The sequence below is a fragment of the Pelodiscus sinensis genome, chromosome 1, assembly GCF_052426305.1.
Source record: "Pelodiscus sinensis isolate ZL-2025 chromosome 1, ASM5242630v1, whole genome shotgun sequence".
In the NCBI taxonomy this organism is placed as follows: domain Eukaryota; kingdom Metazoa; phylum Chordata; order Testudines; family Trionychidae; genus Pelodiscus; species Pelodiscus sinensis.
In genome coordinates, this window is record NC_143052.1 from 118,959,223 (window position 1) to 118,985,214 (window position 25,992).

General features: G+C 40.4%; 1 protein-coding gene across 18 annotated transcripts in view; it reads left to right on the top strand.

Moving 5' to 3' along the window:
- Window positions 1-25,992, top strand: part of SOX5 (SRY-box transcription factor 5) — an 895,980-nt gene that overhangs the window by 832,207 nt on the left and 37,781 nt on the right. For 12 of the 18 annotated variants that reach the window (XM_089769671.1, XM_089769670.1, XM_075898182.2 and 9 more), the window contains 2 exons: window positions 14,491-14,668; window positions 21,241-21,413. In XM_089769671.1, the coding sequence (XP_089625797.1) occupies window positions 14,491-14,668; window positions 21,241-21,413 (351 nt within the window). The remainder of the gene's footprint in view (window positions 1-14,490; window positions 14,669-21,240; window positions 21,414-25,992) is intronic. The other 6 variants (XM_075898143.2, XM_075898147.2, XM_075898209.2 and 3 more) reach the window with 3 other exon arrangements.

Sequence of the window (25,992 nt, forward strand, 5' to 3'; positions counted from 1 at the left end):
CCTTAGTTAACAGTTATATAAACAGTAGTTTATGGCTGCCCATAACGTTGGCATGGGCAGTCTTAGTGAAAACATAAAACTTTCTGGTCAAATACAGGCTGCATTCACTCTCTGCCAAGTCTGGGATTGAAGAATAATCCCTTTGGCTTTGCCTCTGGCCTTCTCCTCACCCTCTTGCACCAACTCAACTGCTCCAAAGTTCTCAGACCACACACACTTCCACCCACCCAGAAGAAAATGAAGGGCCAACTATAGAAAGATCCCTCACACGTGTCTAGTGTTGCCTCTATCATCCTGCCCATGAAGTTGTGTTTTATGTTGTTATATTATGACCAGCTGCCATTGCTACCCAAGTGATCAGGGCTTGCAAACTCTTCCTCATCTGCATACTCCTATTTCATGAGATTAGTCAAATGAATAAGGCTTGCATGATCCGGCTATTGATGTCTGTTTAAAATAAAAAGTTAGCAACTTATTCAGTGACAATTTAACTAATCTCCATTTTCTTATTTAACATCAAGGCACTGTTGGACTTGTAATCTACTCTTCACAAAAGGCACAAATTGAATATGGGTCAGGGAAATCTGACATCCACTCACATTTAGCTGGACGAGGGGTCTACATCATCTTGTCAGGTGCCATTAGATTTGTGGTATTCAAGGTCAAAATGTTGTCATATGACCCTTTGCCCATCTTATTATTGTGCTAAAGTCCCTCATACACTATGGTTATTCTTATTTATTTGGATTACCACAGCCCCTAGGAGCCCCAGCTACAAACACAGAACAAAAAGACAGTCCCTGCCCTGAAGAGTTTGTAATCTAACCCGACAAGCCTGATGGAGAGGAATCGAAGAATACAGGCAGAGTAAATGATGGGATGATAGCAAACATCATGTTCATTCCACAATATTTTATGTATGTAGTATGTATATATGATGCATTTAATTAGGGAGGGTAAGCTACAGGGAAGGCAAAGGGGACAGAGATGTGGAAAAGAGAGTGAGAAGAGTGAGGTGAAGAGACTGTTGGGGAAGAGGGGGTACATGCAGTGAACAGTCAATTCAGCACAGGGCATAGGAAGTCCAGGCCAAACTATAGCAAGCTCTCCAAGGGTATGTCTAGACTGCACGCCGTTTTTGACAGGCTTTGTCGACAGATACTGTCGACAAAGCCTCTGTCAAAAAAGAGCATCTAGACCAGTGGTACCCAACCTTTTGGGGCTGCCAGGCACCCAGGGGCGGGGGTCGCACATGCGCCGCGCATCCAGGGTGGGGACCTTGCATGCACCATGCATCCGGGGCAGAAGAATGACTTGGGCCGGCCCTGGTCACTAGGCGGGCACCACATTGGAGACCACTGATCTAGACTACAACCAGTACTGTTGACAAAGCAAGCCGCTTTTTTGAAAGAGAGTCTAGTCGCTCTCTTCCGAGAAAGCACAGTTTGCATGCAATAGCGTCTTTTTTCAAAAGAGTACTATCGAAAAAAAGGCGTCATTCCTCCTAGAATGAGGTTTACTGCAGTCGACAAAACTGCCGCGTAGTGTAGACGCAGGTATAGTTTTGTCGACAATAGCCAACTTTTGTCAACAAAACCCTGAAGTCTAGACACACCCCAAAGGACCAAAAGTCTCTGCTTTGGCTCCTGCCACTGCTGGCTGGAGTCTCTGGCAGACTTCCTCGTTGCAGCTTTCTCCTAAACCCACATGGGGTGGGGAATGGGTGATACCACCTGGATCCTACTCCCTGGAGAGTAGAGTGTGCACTCTCTTCTTCACAGTTCTAGATCTGAGGGGAATATTGGAGAGGGGGACAGGTGGTTCTGCCTGGACCATGAGGATAAAATGTCCTATATGAGCCAATCCTGTGTGAGAAATAAGGCAAATATTTAGGGGTGATAATAGATGCCTAGACTTCTGGGCTCATTTTTAATAAATGGCTCTCAAGCACATGAATAATTTCAAAATTGTGCTTAGAGCAGGTGTTCTATTAAAATTAGCTAGTTACTTTCAATCAGGTGCAATATGCATCACTTCCTCATCCTGTACTCTGTTAGACAATGTGGTGATTCACCCTCAGGTGACTGCATGTCAGTGTTGGATGAAATGATTGTAGTCACAGCACATAGTTTGTAAAAATCTGTTTGTAAACTGTTGTGGGCTTGTACAAGAGCAAATGACAAAATGACAAAATCACCTGATGCTCAAATATATCCAAATACCTTATTTTGATCCTAATTTTTTAGTGGCACACATGATTTGAGTCAAATCTCAAGAATTTGTGCCCAGAATAAGTCACAAAACATTGCATCTTAAATATAGTGAGTGGGGGGAGAAACATTGTTTTTCTTTAGGGTGTTGTATAAAAGTATCCCATAGAAGGCCCTGCACATAAATAGTAAGTCAACCCCCTGGAATTATATTAAAGGCATTTACTTTCCTCCTGGATACTGCTGTGAAGACAAAGAATCATTAAAATAAAAGAAGATCTGTAGACATCAGCTATAAACCATCAAGAAATAGCTTGTGGGTAACCTTTGATACAATTGAACTTACTTGAAATGAGCGAGGGCTGGATTCATTGCCTTTGGTCAAGCCAGTAGGTGGACTAAAGGTCTCTCTTATCCTTCTTTCCATATCTTACGTTATTAGCTTCTGGGAGGTGAATGTGTTCTGGATGAGTGATGGGAATGTGTTTGGATGTGTTCTTAAATAGACATTTGTTGTATGTCTGAAAAGAATAGGCCAGCTTCACAGTGTGATGTTGGGGCTGTTTGAAGAATATTTTTTAAAGCAGTTGCCTTCCTTCAGCCTTTCAAAAACATACTTTTAACTGATGGTTTCAGCTCAAGGAATAGTGTGGGTAGTATTCTGTGTGTGGATGTACATGTAGTTGATAGAGTTAATGGAGTGATGGAATGCAAAAATCTCCATAACTTGACCTAGCAAAGTTCTTGTACTTCTTATGATTTGATTTCAAATTCATCTTTGTAATTCTCTCAACTCCTGGAGTGAATTGTAATGAGTTCCTACAGTGTAGCAAATATGCCGATATATAGTTGCTAGTTTTAGTTTCAAAGGGCCTGATCCTGAGAGGTTCTGAGCATAAACATCAATGGGAACCGCAAGAACTCAGCACCTCAAGGGTCAGACCATGGTTCTTATTAAAGAATCCAGCAGTTAGTGATTTCATTTTCCCTAGTGGAAAATCAGGAGTGAGTAGTTCTTGGCATCTCACTGAGGATGAATTTGGCACAGCACTTCTTACTATTGTCTGTTCTATTTTATTCTGTCACTAGCCATACTGCATAAAAATGATTTGCAGTTTATTTCCATTTTTGAAAGGTCTATATTGTTAGTGTTGTTTGATATTAATGTGTTTTTATTAATTATCGTATACTTTAAACTTAAATTGGTAAATTGGTAAAATCCCAATCCTACTAAATTCGTGTTTGTGTGATTTATACCACATTAGACTTCTTTTATACTTGCAGTATTGTTAGGTCATCTTAGTGTAAGTGAGATTCAGATCCATAGGCTAAAAGCAATAAGCCAATATTATCCCCATTTTACAACTCAAGAACTAAGGTACAGAGATTAAAGGCCTGATTTTCCGATCACTCTGCACCTTGTGTAGTCATTTACAGAAATAAAAAATCCCACCCTTTGGATTTGGTAACATTTTATACTCACTTTGCACTGATGACTTCACAAGGTGCAAGATAATGAAGATTCATGGCCTAATTGTCTAATCCAGGATCACACTGGAAGTGTGTGGATAATGAGGAAATGAATCCAGCTCTTCCAAGTCCCCATCCAGTGCCTTTACCACAAACTCATTCTTTCTCTTCCATCAGATTTCTTTCTGAAGCCCTAGGTCCCTCTGCCAGAGGGCTGCTTCCCTTATTAGAGTCTCAGGGTATGTCTAGATTACATCCCTCTTTTGACAGAGGAATGTAAATTAGGCACTTAGAAATTGCAAATGAATATGGGATTTTAATTTCCCGTGTTTCATTTGCATAATCACAAAATGGTGCTCTTTCGAAAAAGCACTATTTTGAAAGAACCATGTTTAGACCACAGTTTTACTTTTGAAAGAGTGCTTTTTCGAAAGAGCGCCATTACGTGATTTATGCAAATGAAGCCCGGGAAATTAAAATCCCAGCTTCATTTGCAATTTCAAAGTGCCTAATTTACATCCTTTTGTTGAAAGAGGGATGTAATCTAGACACAGCCTCAGAGGGGTAGTTGTGTTAGTCTGTAACTTAAAAAAACAAGTGGTCCTGTAGAACTTTAGGCTATGTCTACACAGGAGCATTATTTTGGAATAACTGGCATTATTCTGAAATAACATAATGCATGTCTACATTGCAAGCCTTTATTTTGAAATAATGTTGAGCTGGAATACTTCTTACGCCGACTCATGGTAATCCTCATTTCACTAGAAGTAAGGGAATTCAAAGGAAGTGTGTTCTTCCTTCAACTTCCTGCTGTTTAGACAGACCCAAAAGCCAAATTAAGCTATTTCAATTTAAGCTACGCAATTGATGTAGTTGAAGTTGCATAGCTTAATTCAATTTTAGCCCTGCTGTGTAGATGTACCCTAAGAGACTAACAAAATATATATAGCATCATGAGCTTTTGTGGGCACAATCCACTTTTTCATATGAGTCACTCATCTGAAATCACACATGATACTATATCTTTTTTGTTACTCTAATAAGGGAACTCAAAAAAACAAGTAGTCCTGTAGCACCTTAGCGACTAAGTGCTAAGAAGCAGTCTGTGTCCCAGTGAGTCACCAGAAATTAAACCATGTCTCCTATATGGTTCTAATACCTGATAGCAGAGTAGGAAGATGGGGAAATGCTGCTCCTTGTTACAGGAATATTCCAAAGTATAGGAAAAGGGATGAAGGCACAAAAAAAGAGAAATCAAAGTGATTTTATTTTTTAAAAAAGTTAACTAAAAATAGATCTCAGGTTGGTTTGAAACATTCCTGTGAAGTACTAAATATCTCCTCTATACCTCCCATAAATGAGGAGAAATAAAATCACTTCGGTTTTATTAATTGTAGAGGGTGATAGTAACATAGGTGACTTGATTTTATTTTTAATAGCTGAGGTTTGTGTTCACAGTTTCTTTTAAAAACTAAGTATTTGACAATTAAATTGTCAGCGAGTTCATTCCTACAGTAGGAGAACATATTTAGTCTTCTCATACAGTTTTATATCCATCGCCCCATCTGTATCTATGGTCAGCATACTCAGTGTACTGCATATGTAGCTGTCTGTATGTTGATGTAAAATCTATCTAGCCTTTATAGAGATAAGTCAGAAAAAACATAGGTAGTTTTTTAAAAGGAATTTTTTAGTCCACTGTGAGTTGTGCAGGCTGTTTGAAATTTTTTTTTAAAGGTCTTCTTGACTTTTTTCTTAAAGGTCTTCTTGACTTTTTTCTTTTAAAGTTTTCAACAGCTGTTTTTTCTGAATTCTGGGTTCCATGCAGCATTTTTGTCTCTCTTATATGACCACAGCAGGATGAACGGCTTGTTGCTAATTTGTTTTGATATGGTGTGCTTTGGTCTGCCGTCTTTTTGAAATTAATTCCTTTTGTAGGTGTAGGGTTGAGGTGGTAGTGTGCTCCTAGCGTACATGTCATCTACAGCGAGGAGAGGAGGTGGCAGACTTTGATCAATTTGACTTCTGTTTTCTTGTTGTTCATTTAAAATGTACCAGTTTATAATTCTATTTGGCTTTGTGGGTTCCTGTTTTATTTCTTTCCAGGTCCTTCTCTTCCTTTTGAGGTTTCTTGTTTCCTAGTTCATCACTATTGATTTTACTTAGCAGTTCCTGAACATTATTAGCCAGAGGGAGGTTGTAGCCATTGAGTTCAATTTAGGCAGGAAACCAAATCCAGTATAAAGACTATCTCCTTTTTATAAACATGCTTTACAGAGATAGGGAACATATGTTAGTAAGAACAGAACACTGAAAGTCAGGATTCCCAGATCCTGAATCCATAATAGTTCTTGTTTGGATTTTAAAATAACGTAAGTGTTTTGGAAGAGCTATAAAACTCGTGTTTCAGGGAATAAACCAATTTCAAATTAACGGGAGTTCCAAGGTATATTCCTTAGAGACAGGTTATCCCACAAATACCTACTATTTTTTGCACCTTCCTGGCCACTTTGGGGGCAGATACTGAAGTAAACAAGCCGCTGGTCCAGTCCAGTCCAGCAGTCTCTGTGTAAGAACAGTCATAAAGTTAGGCCTCAATTATGCTATTTAGGCAGTCATATGTTGGGGGGTAGTAGAGAGCAACACTGCCCCAGGGAATCTCAAGGATGAGCATGACTCAGGTTGGTAGAATTCAAGCTGAGCCTCCTTGGCATACAAGGGTAAGATAATCATTGTTCCACCCTTCAGATGGCACCCCATGCAAATGCTGCCATACAACAGCGCTTTCCTCAACTCATGGAGTTGGTCTTGACTCCTTCTTCTCCCTGCACTCTTTGCAGGATCCTGCAGACGGAACGATGCAGGAAGATGGGTGAGCCTGTCTTGTGCTTTCACCTCCTCCCTACCCAGTTAGAGAGCCCAGTTTGTCGCTTAATGAGAAAGAATGCATTCTCTGGTGGGTGTCTGAGCACACTTATAGTGTATAGTGCTGGTTCTGCCTTATCTTAGACAAGGAGCATTGATCAGTATAATCTGTCCTGGTCCAGTCTGGGAAAGGGGCAGCAAACAGTCCTTTCTGCAAGACGCCACCTGAACCAAAGCGAAAGTCTGTTGTGACCCAGAAAAAGGATGAGCACTGAAAGGGAAAATATTGTGAGGAGATGACAGCCCAAAGAATAAACCTCCCTGGGAGCCCCCAGAATCCCAAAGGTGTTCCTGGAAAAGAGGAGCTAAAGGAATTTAGCAGAATGTGTAATTCCAGTGTCCTGTGCACTCGGGATGAGTTATGTGATTTCAGCTAGTTTGGTACCTAGAACCTCCACAGGACTTTGTGACGGAGCACCCCTCCAAGGCTACTCCTGATGCCAGGTCAGAATCTTGCACAAGCATGTGCCCTCCTTACGGATGCTTTTCCATTAACAGATATGGAACCTATGAATGAGCGTGTCAGGAAAAAGCACATCCCCCCACTTTGTGTACATTACCTTCTTGGATAACTGCTATCCTAAAAGCAGTAGTTGTGAGAATAACAAGAGTGGGATTTGTAATCCCAAAGTAAGAAGAGCATTTGGGGAATACTAGCAGTGACTGGAACCAAACGCTCTGGTTGGGTAATTCAGGCCAATCCCATGCAGTGTCTAGCTCTGGGAGCTATGCAGTAAGCAAAGTGAAATACAGTAAAAAAAACCCTGGCTTTTACACTGGGGCTGTGTCTACATTGGCCCCTATTCCGTAATAGGGATGCAAATGTAGCACTTTGGAATAGGCAAATCCGCGGGGGATTTAAATATCCCCCGCGGCATTTGCATTAACATGGCTGCCGCTTTTTTCCGGCTTGTAGATAAGCCGGAGAAAAGTGCCAGTCTGGACGCGATTCTCCGGAAAATAAGTAGGAATAACAGATCCTCCGGAAAAGAGCTTATTTTCCGGAGGATCGCGTCCAGACTGGCGCTTTTCTCTGGCTTATCTACAAGCCGGAAAAAAGCGGCAGCCATGTTAATGCAAATGCCGCGGGGATATTTAAATCCCCTGCGGATTTGCCTATTCCAAAGTGCTACATTAGCATCCCTATTACGGAATAGGGGCCAATGTAGACACAGCCTGGATGTATGGGTCAGCTAAAGCCACAACTCGCAACTGTTTGAGGTGAAAATGAGAATCCACACTGAGATTTACCTGTAGCTGCCATATCTTTACTAGCAAATGTCTATTCTGTGCAACACCAGAGAAATAGAGGACAGCCTTATTCCAATATGTCCCTTGGATCTGCTTTTCAGTGCCTTTCCCTCAGCTTTCAGATCAATTCTGGTCAGTGTCCAGTTTTCAGACTTTCTGAACTGCAAATGTTACTCAAATGTACAATAAGACAGAGTAATTTTAGTGAATCCAAAGAATATGTCTCCACTTCTATGATTTTTAAGAATCTGCTGTTCTTATCATCATGTTATGACCCAAAGGTTTATCTCTGTCTACCTAGAGAGGCAACAAGACAGGGAGGAAGACACGTACATTTCCACTTCTGGAGAAACGGATGCATTATTCTTAATCCAAACTTGGAAATGTGGCAGGAGGAGGTACAGCTGGAGATGAACATTATCTAATTCAGCCATCCTGTCATTTGAACATTCTTGCTTAATTTAATACAATTATTTAATCAGTGAGGATAATATCAGTGCTATGATTCATTTATCCAGCATGTTTCACAACTGCCTTTATCTCTCGGCTTCTTATTATCACCACCGATAATTTCATGACTGACTATGGAAAAAGAACTGCTGGTGTTATTCTGTGTGGGCACAGCTGTACTCTTGGGAGAGGTGTGGGGGGGATAATGATGTTGGAGATTTTTATTTGTGTGTGCGCACTTGCACCCCTGGTATTGATATATTTACTGGTTAAACATTTCTGGATAAGCCCATGACTGGATGGCTAAGCCAGTGAGTGACTGGATGTATTGTTTAAAGTGCAACAATAGCAACATTGTCTTCTGCCCAGACACACCAGTAAATGCTCCATATTTTGCATTTTTGTTGAAACGAAGATCTCCATGAAGGAGAAAGCGGATGGGGAAAGTGGGGCCATGACTTTGTTTCTGGAGAGGTTGGGGATGCATTCTTTGAGAAACCCCCTCTCTGGCTTCTTGTTTCTAATTCGTTTGGCTGTAATTTGTACCGTCAAGGTCATTCAGATAGGCAGCAGTATGTGGTGAATGTGTTCCCAAAGGTCATGAAAAGCCTCTTTAGTAGAAAACGCTAGGCTGTGCTTATGCCAGGTCATTTAAGCACATTTGTATTGCCAGTCAGATGATGCACAGTGGAGTTCATGATTTTGTAATAAACTGTGCAACCTGGACCTTCAGTTTGTGCTGTTGTGGGACACAGTGTTTGGGATTATACTGCAACACAGTGTTTCAGTAACTGTAATCTAATAATAAACTAATCTATATAATATGTGAAATGAAGCTGATTATTAAAATCCCAATGAAAGTACCTGATCTGCCTCCCTCCACCCGACTAGTGCACACAACCAGGTCAGTCCTCTTTCCTTCAGTTCCAATCATACGACATGGCATGGTTTTTGTTAATACGGAGAGACTCAGAAAACATTGCATTGCAGTCCCTGCTAAAATCCCCCTGCAGACACAAATTGGCTTTATGGGGTTTTTGCCTGAGTAAGGACTAAGTAGAGATCACAGGATCTGGCCCATAGAGACATTAGAGAAAACATCATTTCAGTCAGCTATTTGGTGGGATAATATTAATGACTTGGGCACCAGGATTCCTAGGGTTTGCTCCAGACTCTGCCATTGAATTACAGCATGACCTAGGGCAAATCACTTAGCCTCTGTCTGCCTCGTTTTCCCACCTGTGTAAATAACATTTAAAATGTAATTAGCACTTTGCATTTACAAAGAGCAATACAAACATCTATAAACTGGGAACAGGTGGGGCTGCCATGAAGCTGCCCCTATCTTGGGGAGGGGGAGTCTGATCTCCCCGTGGACAGAGGCTGCTGCACATCCCACGGAGCAGTCTCTGTCTGCAGGGAGCTTGGACCCCCATGGACAGGGGCTGCTGCCACTCCATGCTGCTGTTTTTTAAACGGTCTCCCCTTGCAGCCCAGAGGCAGCAGTGCAGGGTAGCAGGGGGTCCCCAGGAGTGGGGCCCGCAGCTCACTGGCTGCCGGCCCTGCCCCTGGGGACTGTCAACTAGTTGTGTAACCACTAAGATTTCATGCGGTTACTCAACTATTCAGTTACCCGATATCTAACATCCCTAGTAGAAACCAGCTGTAAAAACTTGGATCAGATCTAGGATCTGACCTCCCCATAGTCCCAAAGTTAATGAGGTTTTGGGTTCCTCTTTGGTGTGGTTTATGATGATCTTTCAACCAAGGAAAGCAAACCACTAAGGTTGTTTGAAAGAATATGCTGCTGCTATTACCATGGCATATGGGACTGAAATCTCCATTACAATGCATTGGTTCTGCTGAACATAGTTTCTTTCAGCAGCCTTAGTGATATGTTTTTGCTTCTGCTTTGCTCTCCGCATTTATTTCTTAATTTTTTGTTTTGTTTTGTTAGCCAAATATGTCACTTTTTAAAGGAAACATTTCATAACCTTTAATCGAGATCATACTTCACTTTCATCACATCTGTGTTTATATTACCACAAGACTTTTAGGTCTTAATGTCTTATGTTTGAAGCATTAATTGTTTGGGCTGAATAAATAAATAAATGTTTGACTTTAACTCTTGAAAAAAAATTGGCCTGTTCTTATCAGTTGTGTCAGAATATTTCTGCATGGGTGGGGGGTAGGGGGCTGTGCAGGGAACAATCAATATCAGATTTTGGATTTCCTCTAATAAAAGTAAGTATCAGGAGTCATGCTAGACTCTTTCATCCATCTAAAAATAATCTCTGTCCGACCTCCAAAGGCACTATCTACCTGGATTGGTCACATTGGGTCTCATTTTGATTTACAGGAGGACCATTTACACTGACAGAGTGGTGTAAAGGCCCCACGGTATACATGAAAATCAGGCCTCTTAATTCTTTACAATGGCAACATACTAGCTGCAACTGTGTTTGTTAAAAATAATGATAAGAAGAAATGATGATAATGAAACGCCAAATTCTCCTCTCAGTTACCCAGGTGTAAATCAATAAAGAAGTAAATGCAGCTCTTTCCAGTTTAAACTGGGGGAGTTGATAGTAGGCTCTCTGGGCCTGAGAAAAGAAATACAGGTCTGCAAGTAAGGAATGGACAGTGTGTCCCATTGAATGTTGAGGGAGGGTTCTATTTTTGATCTTCATGTTCAAAACCATTATATGCTATCCCCAAATCCCAAAACATTTTTTACCAGATCTTAAGGATCTGATTCAGAATTTTAAAACTCTCAAACCAGATTTGTAATAGCATTTCAGTCTGCATATGGGCTCAATAAGGCCTTTTGAAATAAGATAGATAAAATATTACGAACTCTGAATGGTAAAGTAACATCATGCTGTAAATACGTATAATAGCTCAAAATAGTCCACTAATTCTCCTGTATCAGAACTAAGCTTTTCTGACCTCCAATTAATTTACCATTAGCCTGAACACACAATGAATGTGAATGAAGGGGAAATTTGGAATGACATTTATCAGCTCAGGAACTGTCACCTTCTATTATTTCCACAAGGCCTTACACTTCTTGGCTCCAGAGAAAGCTATGCTGACTTGAATGAAGAAGAGCATTCTTAGCACCATGAATAGTTACAGCACAGACAACTCCATGGCGGGAGCTGTAACTCAGACAGAAAAGACCACCACCTCCACATCCACCATGCATTACATGAGACACAAAAAATAAAATTGCTTAGAGAGCTAGCCAAAAGCTTTGCACTTCACACCAGAAATAAAAAGGGGTGGCTAAGAATCAGGGAGGCAGGGAAAACAAAAAACAAAAAAAGAGACACAAAGAAGGAAAAGAAATGAAGCTCAGTGGGACTGCATAGCCCAAAGATAAATTATAAAGGGGGAGGCTCAGGCGCACCGATGGGTGGGGTGGGCTGGGGAGGGGAGTAGCAGATCCAGTGATTCAAAGGGTCCCAAGGCTCCCGGCCACCACCACTACTAGGGCAGCGGTGGCGGTCAGAGCCTTACACCCTTTTAATTCCTGCAGGAGCACAACTTTGCATAGCTCTGAAGATGGGGTGGGGAGGTCAGCACCATGCTCCTAGCAGTGCTGAGGGATGGCTGCCCCCATTCTGCCCCTTCCACCTGAGGCCTCATCCCTTTCAGGAGTGCAGATCGGGTCCCCCCCACTTTACCCAGGAGCCTGCAGAGACTGTAGGCTCTGTTGGGGAGACTATGGAGCCCTCGCCTCTAAAATGTAGGTTTGAATCCAGTCTAAGTCAATATGGTCAGTGAAAGTTCTTCTAATTTGATACTGTGTGGTGGCGACTATGTGAAATGAGGTGGTGGCCTCAGTCAGGTTGCCCATGGACATACATTTCTTCACAGAGGTCACCATATCTGGAACTAATCTATCCTTTTTTTGGCACTTATCATAGAGGTCAAGAATTGAATGTACATGGAAACTGACCTATCTGGAAGTGAGCTGATAAAAGTTAGTGGGGAAGTTTGCATTGCTCCTTGTGATCTGTGCTAAATAGAGGACTTTGGTCTCCAGGGATATTAGTCTGGCACATTTCATCAACACAGATGGTTTGTTGGGTCAAGCATTAGGACTGGATTTGTATTTCTTAGTCTTAAGTGGAATGGGTTCTTAACATTGTAAATTTATACATGTCAAAAAATATCAATTGAACAGAGTAAAATTTCCCCTAAGGAGCTAAATGTCATGGAAAGGCAGTGAGTTAAGTCGTTATTATTCTTCACAGGGAGTATCTAGGAAAACTTAACTGTTTTAAAAATGACATTTTTGTCCTTTATTTCACTGATCATTTTGTATATTCTGCTTAATTCATTTTAACTATGATTACAAAAGTATAAAAGTAATCAAATACATTCAAAAATAATAAAGACACTTAACTCAGAAGCTTGCCTATTTGAGATAATTGAAAGGTGGCATAACAGTGCTTTGCAGAATTACAAGTAGGTTGCATGATGATGAAGACATTCTTATTTATAAAGCATATTTCCGTATGCAGTATGGCCCAATAGAAAATTCCTTGCTTACTCTGCAGCATCCTGCATTCTTTGGATCAGAATTATTATTGCAGTAGCTGCAGATACTCCAACAGTAACAGGGAAAAATTCTAGTGGAGTTTGATCTACATATACCTATCCTACATTTTGGCCCTGATACTGATTGCTCACTGCTATCAGTCAGGAGTAATTTTGTATGAGAAATGGACTTTCTCAAATGTAAAGTTTATGAAGAAAGATCCGAATCATCCCTGCTATTTCTGTAATAGGGCCTATGCAACATTGTGATCATGGTATTGAATATTACTTTAATTACTAAAAGATTTCCTTCCAGAACTAAATGCTCTACAACTTGTGAATTAAGAAGCCTATCCTTTAACACATCCTGCTTTGGCATGATATGATAGTAGCAGGCACACAAAGTACCTACCTACAAGAGGGTGCCAGGGCAGGTGGAGGGAGCAGGAATCTAACTCACCATCCTCCGGTCCAAAAACATAAGTACCGTTTCTGAATATTAAAACGTAGTTTTAAAAATGTTTAATATTTATCTCCACTTTAGGGACCGAAAGGGGCTTCTCTGACTCTTTCTTTGTATTTTGTTAGAGTCAAACTGAATCATATAACTATATGACTTTTTATTTTTAATGTTTTGTTCAGCATTATTTATAGCACTCTACTCTTTCTCTCTATGACACACTTGCGCAGAAAGTGTCATAAGAATCTGGCATAATAAAGTTCAGAGGTTCTCTAATAGTTAAACATGGACCCGTTTTATAAAGAGAGTAAAACTACCAGTGAAAATCAATAGGAGTTATACTTGCTTTGTCCAGGACTGAATTTAGCATTATATATATAAGATTATACTTCTCTGCATATTTGTGTGCCTGCTGCTATCCTATCATGCCGTTATATATATGCCAGATTCATTCCTGGACAAAGCAAGTATAACTCCTGTTGATTTTCATGGTAGTTGTACTCTCTTTATGAACTTGGCTCATGTTTTCAGTGTGTACAAATCATGGTAAGTACTAGTGAGCCTCTAAACTTTCTTATAAACATCCAAAAATGTTGTTCTAAAGTATGAAAGGCTAGCACAAAAGTAGACTTTCTGGTTCTGACTAAAAATACCCAAATAGATTGTTTGTGATACTTTGGTACTTTTGAAAACCAGGACAATCAGAGAAAAACAAAAATAGAAATATAAAATCCACATACACTCACACACATTTACCCAAATTCTAGAACTACAAGTAAATTTGGGTTAGCGTTGAATTTTAGACAAAAGCTGTGATTAATTTTTATTTTTTGCCCTCTACTCAAGTTTTAAAATTTTACAAAAAATATTGTAAATGTCCTCTCATTTGCATCATGTAATTATGTATTGTGTAGATTCAAATGGGGGGGGGGGGGGGGGGTCTTATGCATGTTGTGCAAATAAAGAATGTTCTCTAATTCCAGGGAGATAATTCTCCAATTCACATTTTGATTCCCAGCTGACATATCATGACAGTGTCATAGGAAATGTTGTCTCGTGTATTTTTAGCATCGCTAATTTGTGATTTCACATGAATAAACGTGACTGTCTGTGTTTGGGTACAACTATGGCAGCAGCAGTATCTTTACCACATGCTTTATCTTGTACTTATTATAGGATGAAGTGGCCCAGCCACTGAACCTCTCAGCTAAACCCAAGACATCTGAGGGAAAATCTCCAACATCACCCACCTCTCCTCATATGCCAACTCTGAGAATAAACAGTGGGGCCAGTTCACTCAAATCCTCTGTGCCGGCAACATTAGCTAGTCCTTCAGCCAGAGTTAACACAATAGGTAAGTTTGTTTTCTTTTGGTTTTATTGACGTAGCATGGAGTGAGCATGAAAATCCTCATTTGCCAGCCAAGCCACACAATGGTATATGATAAATCGATGGTGGGGCCTGATCTTGCATTCATTGAAGTCAGTGGAAAAGCTCTGCATGATCTCAGAAGTGCATGATCAGGATCTTAACTCTCTCCACATTATTGAATTGATGAAAATGAAATTTTATCAGATCTCCAAGTTCCAGTGGCTGTTTCATTCAAAGATCCTCATATGACTTCTGTATGATAACAAATAATAAATTATGATATTTTTGTGGTTCCCACTGCATTACAGAGATTCAGACATTTGCCAGTGTCATTTAAAAGCATACACAATTAATGAATAAACTTAAAAAATCTGTAGAAATTACATGTCTGCATATTCTTTAGAAAATTATAGGTTTAATGCATAGTCCACTGAAAAGCTTCATGGGTTATTATTTTAGCTTAATCTACTAGGAATAGTATTAATATCTAACTAAAAAGTCACCAGGTACATTTCAAAACATACTTCACATTGCATCTTGAAAACAGTTGGGCTAGCTGCTTTTAGTGTTGTTCTGTAATATATGTTACTCCTCCTCCCTCCCTCCTAAAACTGCCTCCCTTGCGACCATTTAAGTAATAAATGGTTCTGGTATTATTCACACTTTATATTTCACAAATGCTTTATATGAAAAGGGTGGGACAGTGTGCACGCACATGGATGCCATGTCTGTATGTGTATATTTACATGTGTAAATAACATGCAGACACATCCATTTTAATTCTAAACTTTTCCAACTCACTGTACAAAGTGATCCAATATACAGTAGATCGTCTGAGTTATGAACACCAGAGTTATGAACTGACCAATCAACTGCACACCTCATTTGGAACCAGAAGTACACAATCACCTCACAGACCAAAGGGAGAGCAAATTAACACGGTATTGTAGTGTAACATAAAGTACTAAAACATAAATTGAAAGCAGCAATTTTCTTCTGCACCGTATTATTTCAAAGTTGCATTAAGTCGTGTTCATTACTCTGACAGTGTTCCATTGTAAACTTTTCAAAGAACCATCATGTTTTGTTCAGAGTTATAAACAACCTCCATTCCCATGGTGTTTGTAACTCTTACGATTCTACTGTAAGTTGAATTGTGATTTCAAGGTATAAATTAATCATTATTGGGGATTAGTTTAGACCATCATGTGGAAGGGGGGCAGAATATTCTACAGTTGCTTATTGTGGGGTTTCTTGCACCTTCCTCTGAAACAGTGCTGGGTAATTTTGGATATCGGACTGAATGGAGCATAGGCTGATCCTATGATTTTTCCATTGCAATGCGCTGAAGCTGTTCGAGACATCCATTCTGTTTCCCTGCGAATGGACATGTACTCCACCCAAATGCACTGTGGATCATATACTGGCTGTGCATACACCAGTAAGACCCACACTTATATGGATTTTAAACTTTGGGCATAAGTGTGGATTTTACAGTACCCTTCTCAGACTGATGGGAAATATGATTACATGCACCAAATAGAGAACATATTTCTATGGCCAGGCTAAAAAGGAAATTACTTTATCTGGTATGACATTCTATAAAACCGCATAAATGTTTCATAAATACCCCATTGTTAATTCATAACTTATTATGCATTATTCTTATTAGAACTACACTATTTAACTTGCTAGGTTAGTAATGTATTTGCATCTTTAATCTGTTTGGCCCTGCTGCTCTCTGTGCACCATAGGCTGAGTTTTCATTTTTTTCACTTTAAACCCTTTTTCTTGAAGAGAGTGAACAGCTGCTTGAAGCATAGGGGTAATAATCTGACCTGCATCTCAGTGGTAGACCATCTCTTGTACTCCTCCTCCTCCACCCCTGGAATTTTGCGTAGATTTGAGATCCCTACAATTTACTTTTCTCCTTTTAACCAAATGCAGATTTTGAAACACTGTACCTGTAATGAGTGATAATGTAATTGGATAAAAGCTGCGAGGATGAATGGAGCTTTAAAGGTCACTCTTGTAAGAAGAATTAATGTGTTATACCATTAATAAACCATGGAAAACGGCGGAGCAAAAGATAACATACTTAAGTTATTGTTAATGACATAGAGTTCACTGCTTTATATCTCCTAGCTACAAATACAGAAAGTGACTTTTTGAGGTTGCTAGCTGAACAGTATCATTGTGTGTACTGCATAAGATAAGCTGTCATTAAATGAGGCCCGAGAACTGGACAGACACAGGCTGCTCCTATCAAAAATCTGTCTTTTATGGAGGACTAGATGATTCAGAGGGTTGGTAATGGTTTGTGGAGACTTTTACTGCTAGGTAACTAGTTCACAGCCAACCACAGCTGTAGTATGCAAAAGCAAAAGTATAGTGTCTTTGCTGACCTTAACAAAATGAGTTGTTGATCTTAGTAAAACCCCCAGCAAAAGAGGGCACACTGGTTGGGAACCTTGCAAGGCCATTGACCATGCTGTCTCTAATCTCTGGATATAAAAAGAGGACTTTGATCCCCATGACTGCCCATAAGAGGGTGGGCCTTCTGATCTAAGTGGGCTTAAGCTCACTGTCCTGAAATTCAAATAGTCTGGCACCTTTCCCCACCACTAAATTTACTCTGCAGTCATCTTTCAAAATCCACCCTCCAGACTGTTTTTACTGTGCTCACAATATTGTTCAGTTGTATGTGGCCAATGGGAACAAGCATCTTCTTCAGCTGCATGCTCAACATTATTTCTGATATGAAGTGGCACATACGAACTGCGTCTAGACTGGCAAGTTTTTCCGCAAAAGCAATCACTTTTGCAGAAAAACTTGCCTGCTGTCTACACTGGCCGCTTGAATTTGTGCAAGAACACTGACGATCTGATGTAAGATTCTCAGTGTTCTTCCGCAAATACTATGATGCTCCCATTCGGGAAAAAGCCCTCTTGCGCAAATGTAAGGGCCAGTGTAGACAGCTCAGGACTGTTTTGCGCAAAAAAGCCCTGATGGTGAAAATGGTGATCGGGGCTTTCTTGCGCAAAACCGTGTCTAGATTGGCCCGGACACTTTTCCGCAAAAAGTGCTTTTGCGCAAAATCGTCCGTGCTAATCTAGACGCTCTTTTCCACAAATGCTTTTAATGGAAAAACTTTTCAGTTAAAAGCATTTGTGGAAAATCATGCTAGTCTAAACGTAGCCATGGTGTGTGGTCCTTTGGTTTGGGAGTTTGGGTGAAGGAAGGGATTGTGATCTAGGTAGGGGCTTGGAATGCAGTGCTCGGGAAGAGGAATGGGTGCAGGAGAGGATTCTGGCCTAGGGAAGGGCACGGGGGGGGGCGGGTGCAAGGTCTGGGAGGGAGTTGTGACCTGGGGGCAGAGGGAAAAGGGGGTACAGAAGGTTTGGGTGGTAACCTGGGGCAGGAGGGGTTGGTGACCGAGGGCAGGGAGTTGGAGTACAGGAGGGGGTGGGGTGCCAGAGGCAGGCTTTGCCTGGGAGGTGCTTATGTAGGGAGCTCCCAGCCAGCAACCCTGCAGGACCCTGAGGCAGGCTGCTTGCCTGCTGCAACCCCAGGCTGCTCAAAACGGTTGGCTGCTCTCTTCATGTGCCTCTCTGCTCCGGGCTGTGGGGAGGGAGGGGGGAGGATTGCAGAGGGGAGGGGAAGGCTTCATGTGCTGTCTCCACACCCCAGCAAAATCTTTCAGCTACTGTTAGCTGGAAACTGGCCAATGTGAGCTGAGATATTTTGCTGGGGGCAGGGACAGTGCGCAAAGCCTCCCCTCCCCCCCGGAGCAAAGTGCCATAGAGAGCAGCCAGGTGCTTAAAGCGGAATGAGTTGCTCTGTGCCGGAGGGTCCCAGCATATATTGCCCATCACTGAACTAGAGGAATCACATATGTCATGGTTTCACATACAACCACTATATTATTCTAATTTTGAACTGGCTTGCTAAACAGTAATAGGCAAAATTGTCAATTAAGTAATATTTTCCTATTAGGTAATGGTTGTATATATTGTATCTAGCACTTTTGTTTTGTCGTGGGGGTTATAAGAGTCACAGGTTTCATGACTCCTGAAAAAAAAACAGGACAACACCTGTGACTTTTGCTGCCCTATCCTTTGGTGCCTAGATCCACTGCTCCCTTTCTGCTCTCTTCCACATTTATCTTGAGCCAAAACAGTTAAACTGTCCAAGACAGAAATATGAAAAAGTTGTTGGCTGCTTAAAATCTATTGTTTTATCATACATTTTCCACAATTTTTTCCCAAATATTTCTCCAGGCATTTCTTTTCTGAAGCAGGCATATGCCTACCTGTTAAAAACAAAAATAAGTCACCCTTCTCCCTCCCCACAGTTACAGGGATTGTCAAACTATATCTAGATGTTGCAGACAAAGTGCATTTAGTGTATCTCTGTCAATAATTCACTGTGTATCCTAAACAAAAAGAATTTCCATTTGGTTTGCCTCTATATTAATCTTTTCTCAGCATATGAGCATATTGGCAGCTATTGAAAAAACCTAAGAAGGGCTTGCTTTTATTCACTGATGCATGCCAAACTTTCTCAAAGATAGTGGTACTCAGGAAAAAACCCAAATGGTCTAGGGAAAGGACATGAATTCCAGTTCTGAGGCAAATTCAGCTATAATACAGATTATAACTATTATACCTCCCATTCTCCAAAGCACCGCTATTTTTAAATGTCACTTGGTTTTTTTTTGTTTGCACTTTAATTTATTTTGACCAAATGCAAACTTGGTCAATAACAGCTGTGAGGTGAGGAAAGAACCAAGCAACTTGTTAAGAGAGGGACCAATCTCACTCCTCTCTCCCCACCACCACTCCTAGTATGATGCAATATAGGAGGTGCAGATTACATCCTTCCTAGCACTGAAAAAGCTGTTATTACTCTGAAAACACTGAGCTAAGTCATTTGGTAAAAATAAGTTATGTGGATCAAATTAAAATTCCCAATGTTTTCAGATACCTAATTGGAGAATTGAAAGCAAAAGTTTCTGTCAAGTTTGGGTGCGAGGGAGCACAATTCAATAAATATCTTTCAAAGGAGCCCAGAATGCCAGGTTCATTTGGTTATAATTTAAGGGACGAGGGGGGAGAACAGCAGTGAACTAATCTGACATCAGCTTCTTCCACTGAAATGTTTTAAGCAGCAAGACAATGTTCTACGTTTTTTGGCAATCAGTGGATCAGATAGAAGAGTCTAGCAATACAACAAGGATGTGTAATCTGACATGATTAGACAAGGCTCTTTAGGAACAGAACATTCATAATTGAGACAAAGAAAGAGTATTAATAACACTTTCCTAACACGGCAGTTAGCCATTTTATATTTCCTTTCTTTAATCTTAGTGTTTTTCAACAAATCATGGGATTTAATAGCGTGTTTTGGCAGATTAGAGGATTTATGGCCCAGATGTTTTTTGTTCTAAAAATGGATTAGGGTGTAAAGTTTGCTGGAATCCATGGAACATGTTGAGGCAAGCCGGTCATTTTGTGTGTGATTAGTGCTTGCCTTCTGTCTCACAGTCCCTCCATCTGTCACAATTCACCAATGGATCTGGTTAGATTTAGCCTCATGTCACAAACAGAAGTCCCTTTTCTGGGCAATTTCATATTACAGATTCATTTTATGCCCTAATTAAAAGACAGAAAGGGGAGATAGAGAGTGTATGCGGGTGGAGGTTGGGAGGAATGATAGAACTAGCTTCCCCTATCCTGTTTGAAAAACAGACTGGAGCTTGAAGTCTTCCATCAGTATTCCATCCTACAAATCACATGCAGATCATAATAAGTATAATCTACAGTACACGAAAGGAAAAAAATGACAAAGTATCACATTTAAAATTAAATAGCATTAGCAGCACTGGTGATTATTGTAACATTTTAAAATGAAATAATTCAGCCTCTACTTGTGCTAAACCCTAGGCAGTGAATTCACAGCCAAATAGTGTAGACATCTGACCTACTATCAGCAACATGAATAGAGTGGGAACATAGGTCCATGTAGCTGTGGTTTCTTACACATTTCTGAATGACAGGTGGTGGCGGGGAGCATTCAGCAGCGGAAGTTTCTTTTCCCAGCCATTATGTGCTTTGTATCTCTAGCAAACCATCGCCACCTGTGGTTTATTTTAATGTATTCACAAGTTTTAAGAAAGGGAAGGAAAAAAACGGTCTATTTTTAATAGTTTTGGATTGCTTGCATGATCAAGGCCTCCCACGTCCCTTATCAAGTTACATCCTGCTGAATATAGTCCACAGGGCCAATCTCTATAATGTTGGGTAAACATTAAAACTAATGGACTCAAGTGTCAGAATGATGCTATCGGTACTAATGTTTCTTATAGTTTATACCCAGGTGATTCTATCATAAGAGCAGCATAATTTCCAAGCACAGACAGGTTTATGGGTCTGCTCATTGTCTCTGTCTCCTTCTTATTTAATTAAGTGCCCAAGGAAATCACTGATAAGTTTCACTGACAAAAGTGAAAATGTTTTCTCATAACTTTCCTTTCTTTCTTCCTTTCTTTTTAAGATATTCTTTCTTCTATCACGTCGTCAGGTTATTTAAATGACCACGATGCTGTTACCAAGGCAATCCAGGAGGCCCGCCAGATGAAGGAGCAACTTCGGAGGGAACAACAGGTGCTTGATGGGAAGGTGGCTGTTGTGAATAGTCTGGGTCTCAATAACTGCAGGACAGAAAAGGTCAGTTCCTGAGACTCCCTTTTCTGATAGTCACTGATAGATCATATTCTTGCCATGTTCACACAGACACTGCTTCTCCCACTCCTTTCTTTTCCTCTCTTTCCTGCTCTGTCTCCCTTCTTCCTTTTAGAACATCTGTTTCTGTAACAGAAAACAAGAAATCCCAGCCACACACAGGCATGGAGACACTAGAGAATTAAACTTACTTAAAGTCCTCATGAAAACTTTGGAGACCACTCATTCTTTGTTCCAGGCTGTCAATATGTATTATGACTAGGTGATCTTTGATATATCTGGGTTTGAGTGAAAGTCTTGCTTTATGGACATGCTTACATGTTTTTTTGAGAGATGAGCTGGATTTGAAAATATGCAAGCTTCTTTAGGAACATAAGCTTTGCTGATACTCAAGCTCAGCTTCTGGGTATTTAGCCTTACGAAGTTGTCATATATGATGTTTCGTGACCATTGCAACATAGCACTGTCAAGTCATGTTAGATGACTTAGCAAAGTTGAAAAAACAGAATTGACAATACAAACTGCACCAAATACTTTTAGTGGAATTTAGAAATGATAAGAGTTGATGGCCCCTGCATTATTCTAATTTTGAACTGGCCTGCTCAGGTGTAAGAAGCAAAATTGTCATCTAAGTAATATTTTCCTCTCAAGTAATGGTTGTATACATTGCATCTAGCACTGTTGTAGGATTACAAGAGTCACAGGTTTCATCACTTCCTGTTTTTTTCAGGATACGCTTGTGACTACTCTCTGCTGCCCTACCCTTAGGTGCCTAGATCCACTGCTCCCTTCCACATTTACCTTGAGCCAAGACAGTTAAACTAACACAGAAATATTCAAAAGTTGTTGGATGCTTCACAAATCTGTGGTATTATATATTTTCCACATTTTCCCCCAAATAGTTCTCCAGGCAAAACTACTATAATTCCACCAAATAATCAAGATAAAATATTATTGAATTTGGTGATCCCCATATGACTCATTCAAATAGGCAGACAAATAGAATAAAAATGATCAGCTACTTAGCAATAACTTGAAAGTCAGTCATCCTGGGAAGCTTGTGAGTCAAACAATGTTGTCCAGAACGAGCAGATTGCTACTTTGGATAGCTTTCCAGTTTCCCTGGTTTTTTAGGTGGAGTTTGATCAATAAGCTGTGAGAAGCCAGCAGACCGGATAATGAATGTTAAATGTACATGTAAGTCTGTCACTACTGTACTTTTTCACCAGTCTAGCATGGGTGTAAATGTTGTAGAAATGGCTCCAATTTCATGCACACTCCGGAGAGCAAGGGGGAGGAAAAAAAAAAGAGGTCAGTGTAATAGGTGTCTGGCAGTATATAAAACCTCCTTTAGAAGAATAAGGGCATTTGGTATGGGGGGGGGGGGGGGGGGGAGTGAGAGCATGTTTATAGCATTTCACATAGAAGAGAAGCGGAAGGAAAGGGGGGAAAGTGGAGTGTCAGCTATAAGGCGAAGTGATCACAAGCACAAAGGAATTTATATTCAAATATTTAAGCATTCTTGAAAGGATGCTTGGAGCAGAAATTCCTTTTCTGTGCTCCCCATGTAGAAATGACTTTAACACTCAGCCAGATGCTAATGCAAAGTGACTCAAGCTATTCCTCGCAAGCATAGCTAAATTGCCGTTATTTGTTAAGCGCATTGAATTCAGCTGTGGATACAGCAGTTGGTTGCATTCAGAAAGCATCTGTACCCTTTTTTTTTTTTTAATCCTCCAAAGCAGAGACAACTCTACCTATCTCCCCCTTCTCCTCCCCTGTGCTGGCTGGGAATTGTCAAGTGACAACCGACCAAATCCTTTTGGACAGGAAGCCTTCATCCTGAGTCCTATATACTTGCAAAGCAGACCTTGTGGTTGGATCAGGGAGCCCATTAAAAGCACTTTGATGGTATGGAAATTCATCTTCATGAAGCACCCAGGCCCCTAAGCAGCATGCTGTTTAGCTGTGGTTACAGATCAGTCATTCACATCGGAGGGCAGTAATTGTGCTGACGGCTTGTACAGCAATGGAAGTACATAAAATAATCCCAGGCCCTCCACCATGGCACTGCAAGTTAATCTTCTTTAATACACAGATCAGCTGTTGTTCTAACACATGACTTTATGCTGGCTCTAGTGACTTTGCACAGCCCTTTGATTAAGTAACAGGAGTGGAACCATCTGCATTCGCTTTATTCTGTTACTTTCCTATTGTTATGCTCCTCCTCATCCCTTCTGTTTTCACTTCTCACCCTTACCGCAAGCTCTGGGGTTTATTTTGCTCTCTAGTTCATGTTCCCTGTGTGGCTTATTGGGGGAAGAAATTCTTTTAGGGTGTGCAAGGGGAAGATATTGTGTTTACAGGGTGGTGAGTTCAGTTTTTCTTTTCTAACGTGGAAATAGCTTTTTTGTACAATAGCTGCCAAACTTTATCAGGCTTTCATTTTTGAGTAGGGTTGGGAAACCTAGCTAAACTTTCCATAAATTCTGGGTCTTCTCAGCTAATTATAACCAGCCAAGAAGTTCTGATCCAATTCAGGATCTGAACTTCTCCAACATTGGAGGGTGTTCGCATCTAAATTTTTATTTAAAGTTTTTATCAAGACCTCCCCTAAGCATATGATTTAAAAAAGGGGGGTGGGAGAGAGACAATGTAAGGGAAACTGACAGTATTTCCAAGATTTTTCTTCCCCTTCTCTCTTCTTCTTTCATGAAAAGGGAAGTCAGTGGGGAAAGAGAAACTGAGAACATTACAGATTGGTCTCTAAGGGCATGTCTATACATACCTCAACATAAGCTACACAATTTGAGCTTATTTTGGAATAGCTTATTTCAAAATTTGGCACTGTCTACACAGTGCTAATTTAGAAATAAATTGCTATTCCGTCATCTTTCTTAATCTTTGTGCATTGAGGTTTACAGGAAGCCGGAATAAGAACCTCTTATTTTGAATGTATTTCAAAAGAACAGGCATCTTAGCAGCATGACCAAAGTGTTTACATCAACAAGCTTAAGGGCCAGCCCAGTGATATAAGGGGCGAACACACCAAATTGCCAAAGGTCTTTGGGTTTCCTGCTTGTGTCCTTCACTGCCTGCAGAACAGGTGGGAATGGGAAACATAGCTGTGTCTGGCATATGTTGGAGAGCAAGATGATCCTAAATCACTGCATTCTCGCTGGAATGTTACTAATCTTTATGGGCAGGCACACAATGCCATGCCACGGTCCAGAGTGTGAGTCCCTTCTTTGCCAGTGTTGGTAAAATTACAGAGCTAATTCTGGGGCAGGTTGAGTCTTTTTTCACACGAAGGCTATATCTACACTATGGAGGTTTTTTCCAGGAGAGCAGATGCACTCTTTCAGAAGCCCTATATTCCTCATTTTATGAGGAATAAATATGCTCTTCAGAAAGAGGAGGTTTTTCTGACAATTGATCCCAAATATCAGAAAAGCCAAATATCAGAAAAGCCTCTCCCAAAAAAGAATCGGAAAGATGTATGCAAATTGCAAACCACAATTTGCATACCTTTTTCTGAAAAAAACTCCAGCAGTGTAGATATACCCTAATAGTAATCCCAGCCAAACAGTGTCAGGGTCTGCATTTCTGAATTGCCCCTAGTTATGAGTACTATTAAGAATCTGTCTGTGGGGGTGGCTGGAAGGTGCAAGGGCAGGAAATCACCTTTATGAATGTGTAGTTTAAAGCATCAGGGACTGTTTTCCACATGTATTCATGTGACACACTGGCTAGTTTTCATGTTGCTAACTGGAATGGGCTCTACAGCTAGGTAGTGTTTTCAGTTGTAAGGCAGGAGCGAGACAGAGAGAATTTATGTGCGATTGCAAAGGCATTGTGCAAAAGGAGGCATAAGCAGGGAAAGATATTCAAAAGTGACTAGGACTTTTGGATATTTTGATTTGTGGGCTCCTAATACTTTGTGGGTACTTCAGGTCAAAGGTTTTTAGTAAAACCTACATCATGAATGTAGATTTTACTGAAATGTATTTTAATTGAAATGCTTTAAGATATTTTACTGCATACCCAAAGAAAAGAACATTAAAAATATAAATTAGAAAAGTGTGTATTTTTTCTGGTTTCTTGGAAACCCAGCAATATAGTTTTATTTGCAATTGCAATCTACAGTTAATTGTAGCTTGATACTTACTCTACAAAAACAATATTACCTTTTATACATGTAGCTCAAAGAGTGCAGATTTTCATCCAGATCAAACACTGCAGGGAACAGCATCAAAAAGTGGACTATGGTCTATTTGTATAGCAAAAAAACTGCACAATCTGCTACACATTGAAGGTACACAACCACAGGTTCTGGCGTGCATGTGCCTTCATACAAACACACAACACAAATACACAACACATATTTGCATAGAACAGATGCATATGCTCCATCCCCGACAAAAATGTAGCCAGACATTTGTATATGCACTCAGACCTATATACATGAACATACTCAAATATCTGTAAAAAGATACACACACACGTGTATGGAAACAGGTCCACAAATACACATTCATATGCGTTCAGGTATGCTGCATCAAGT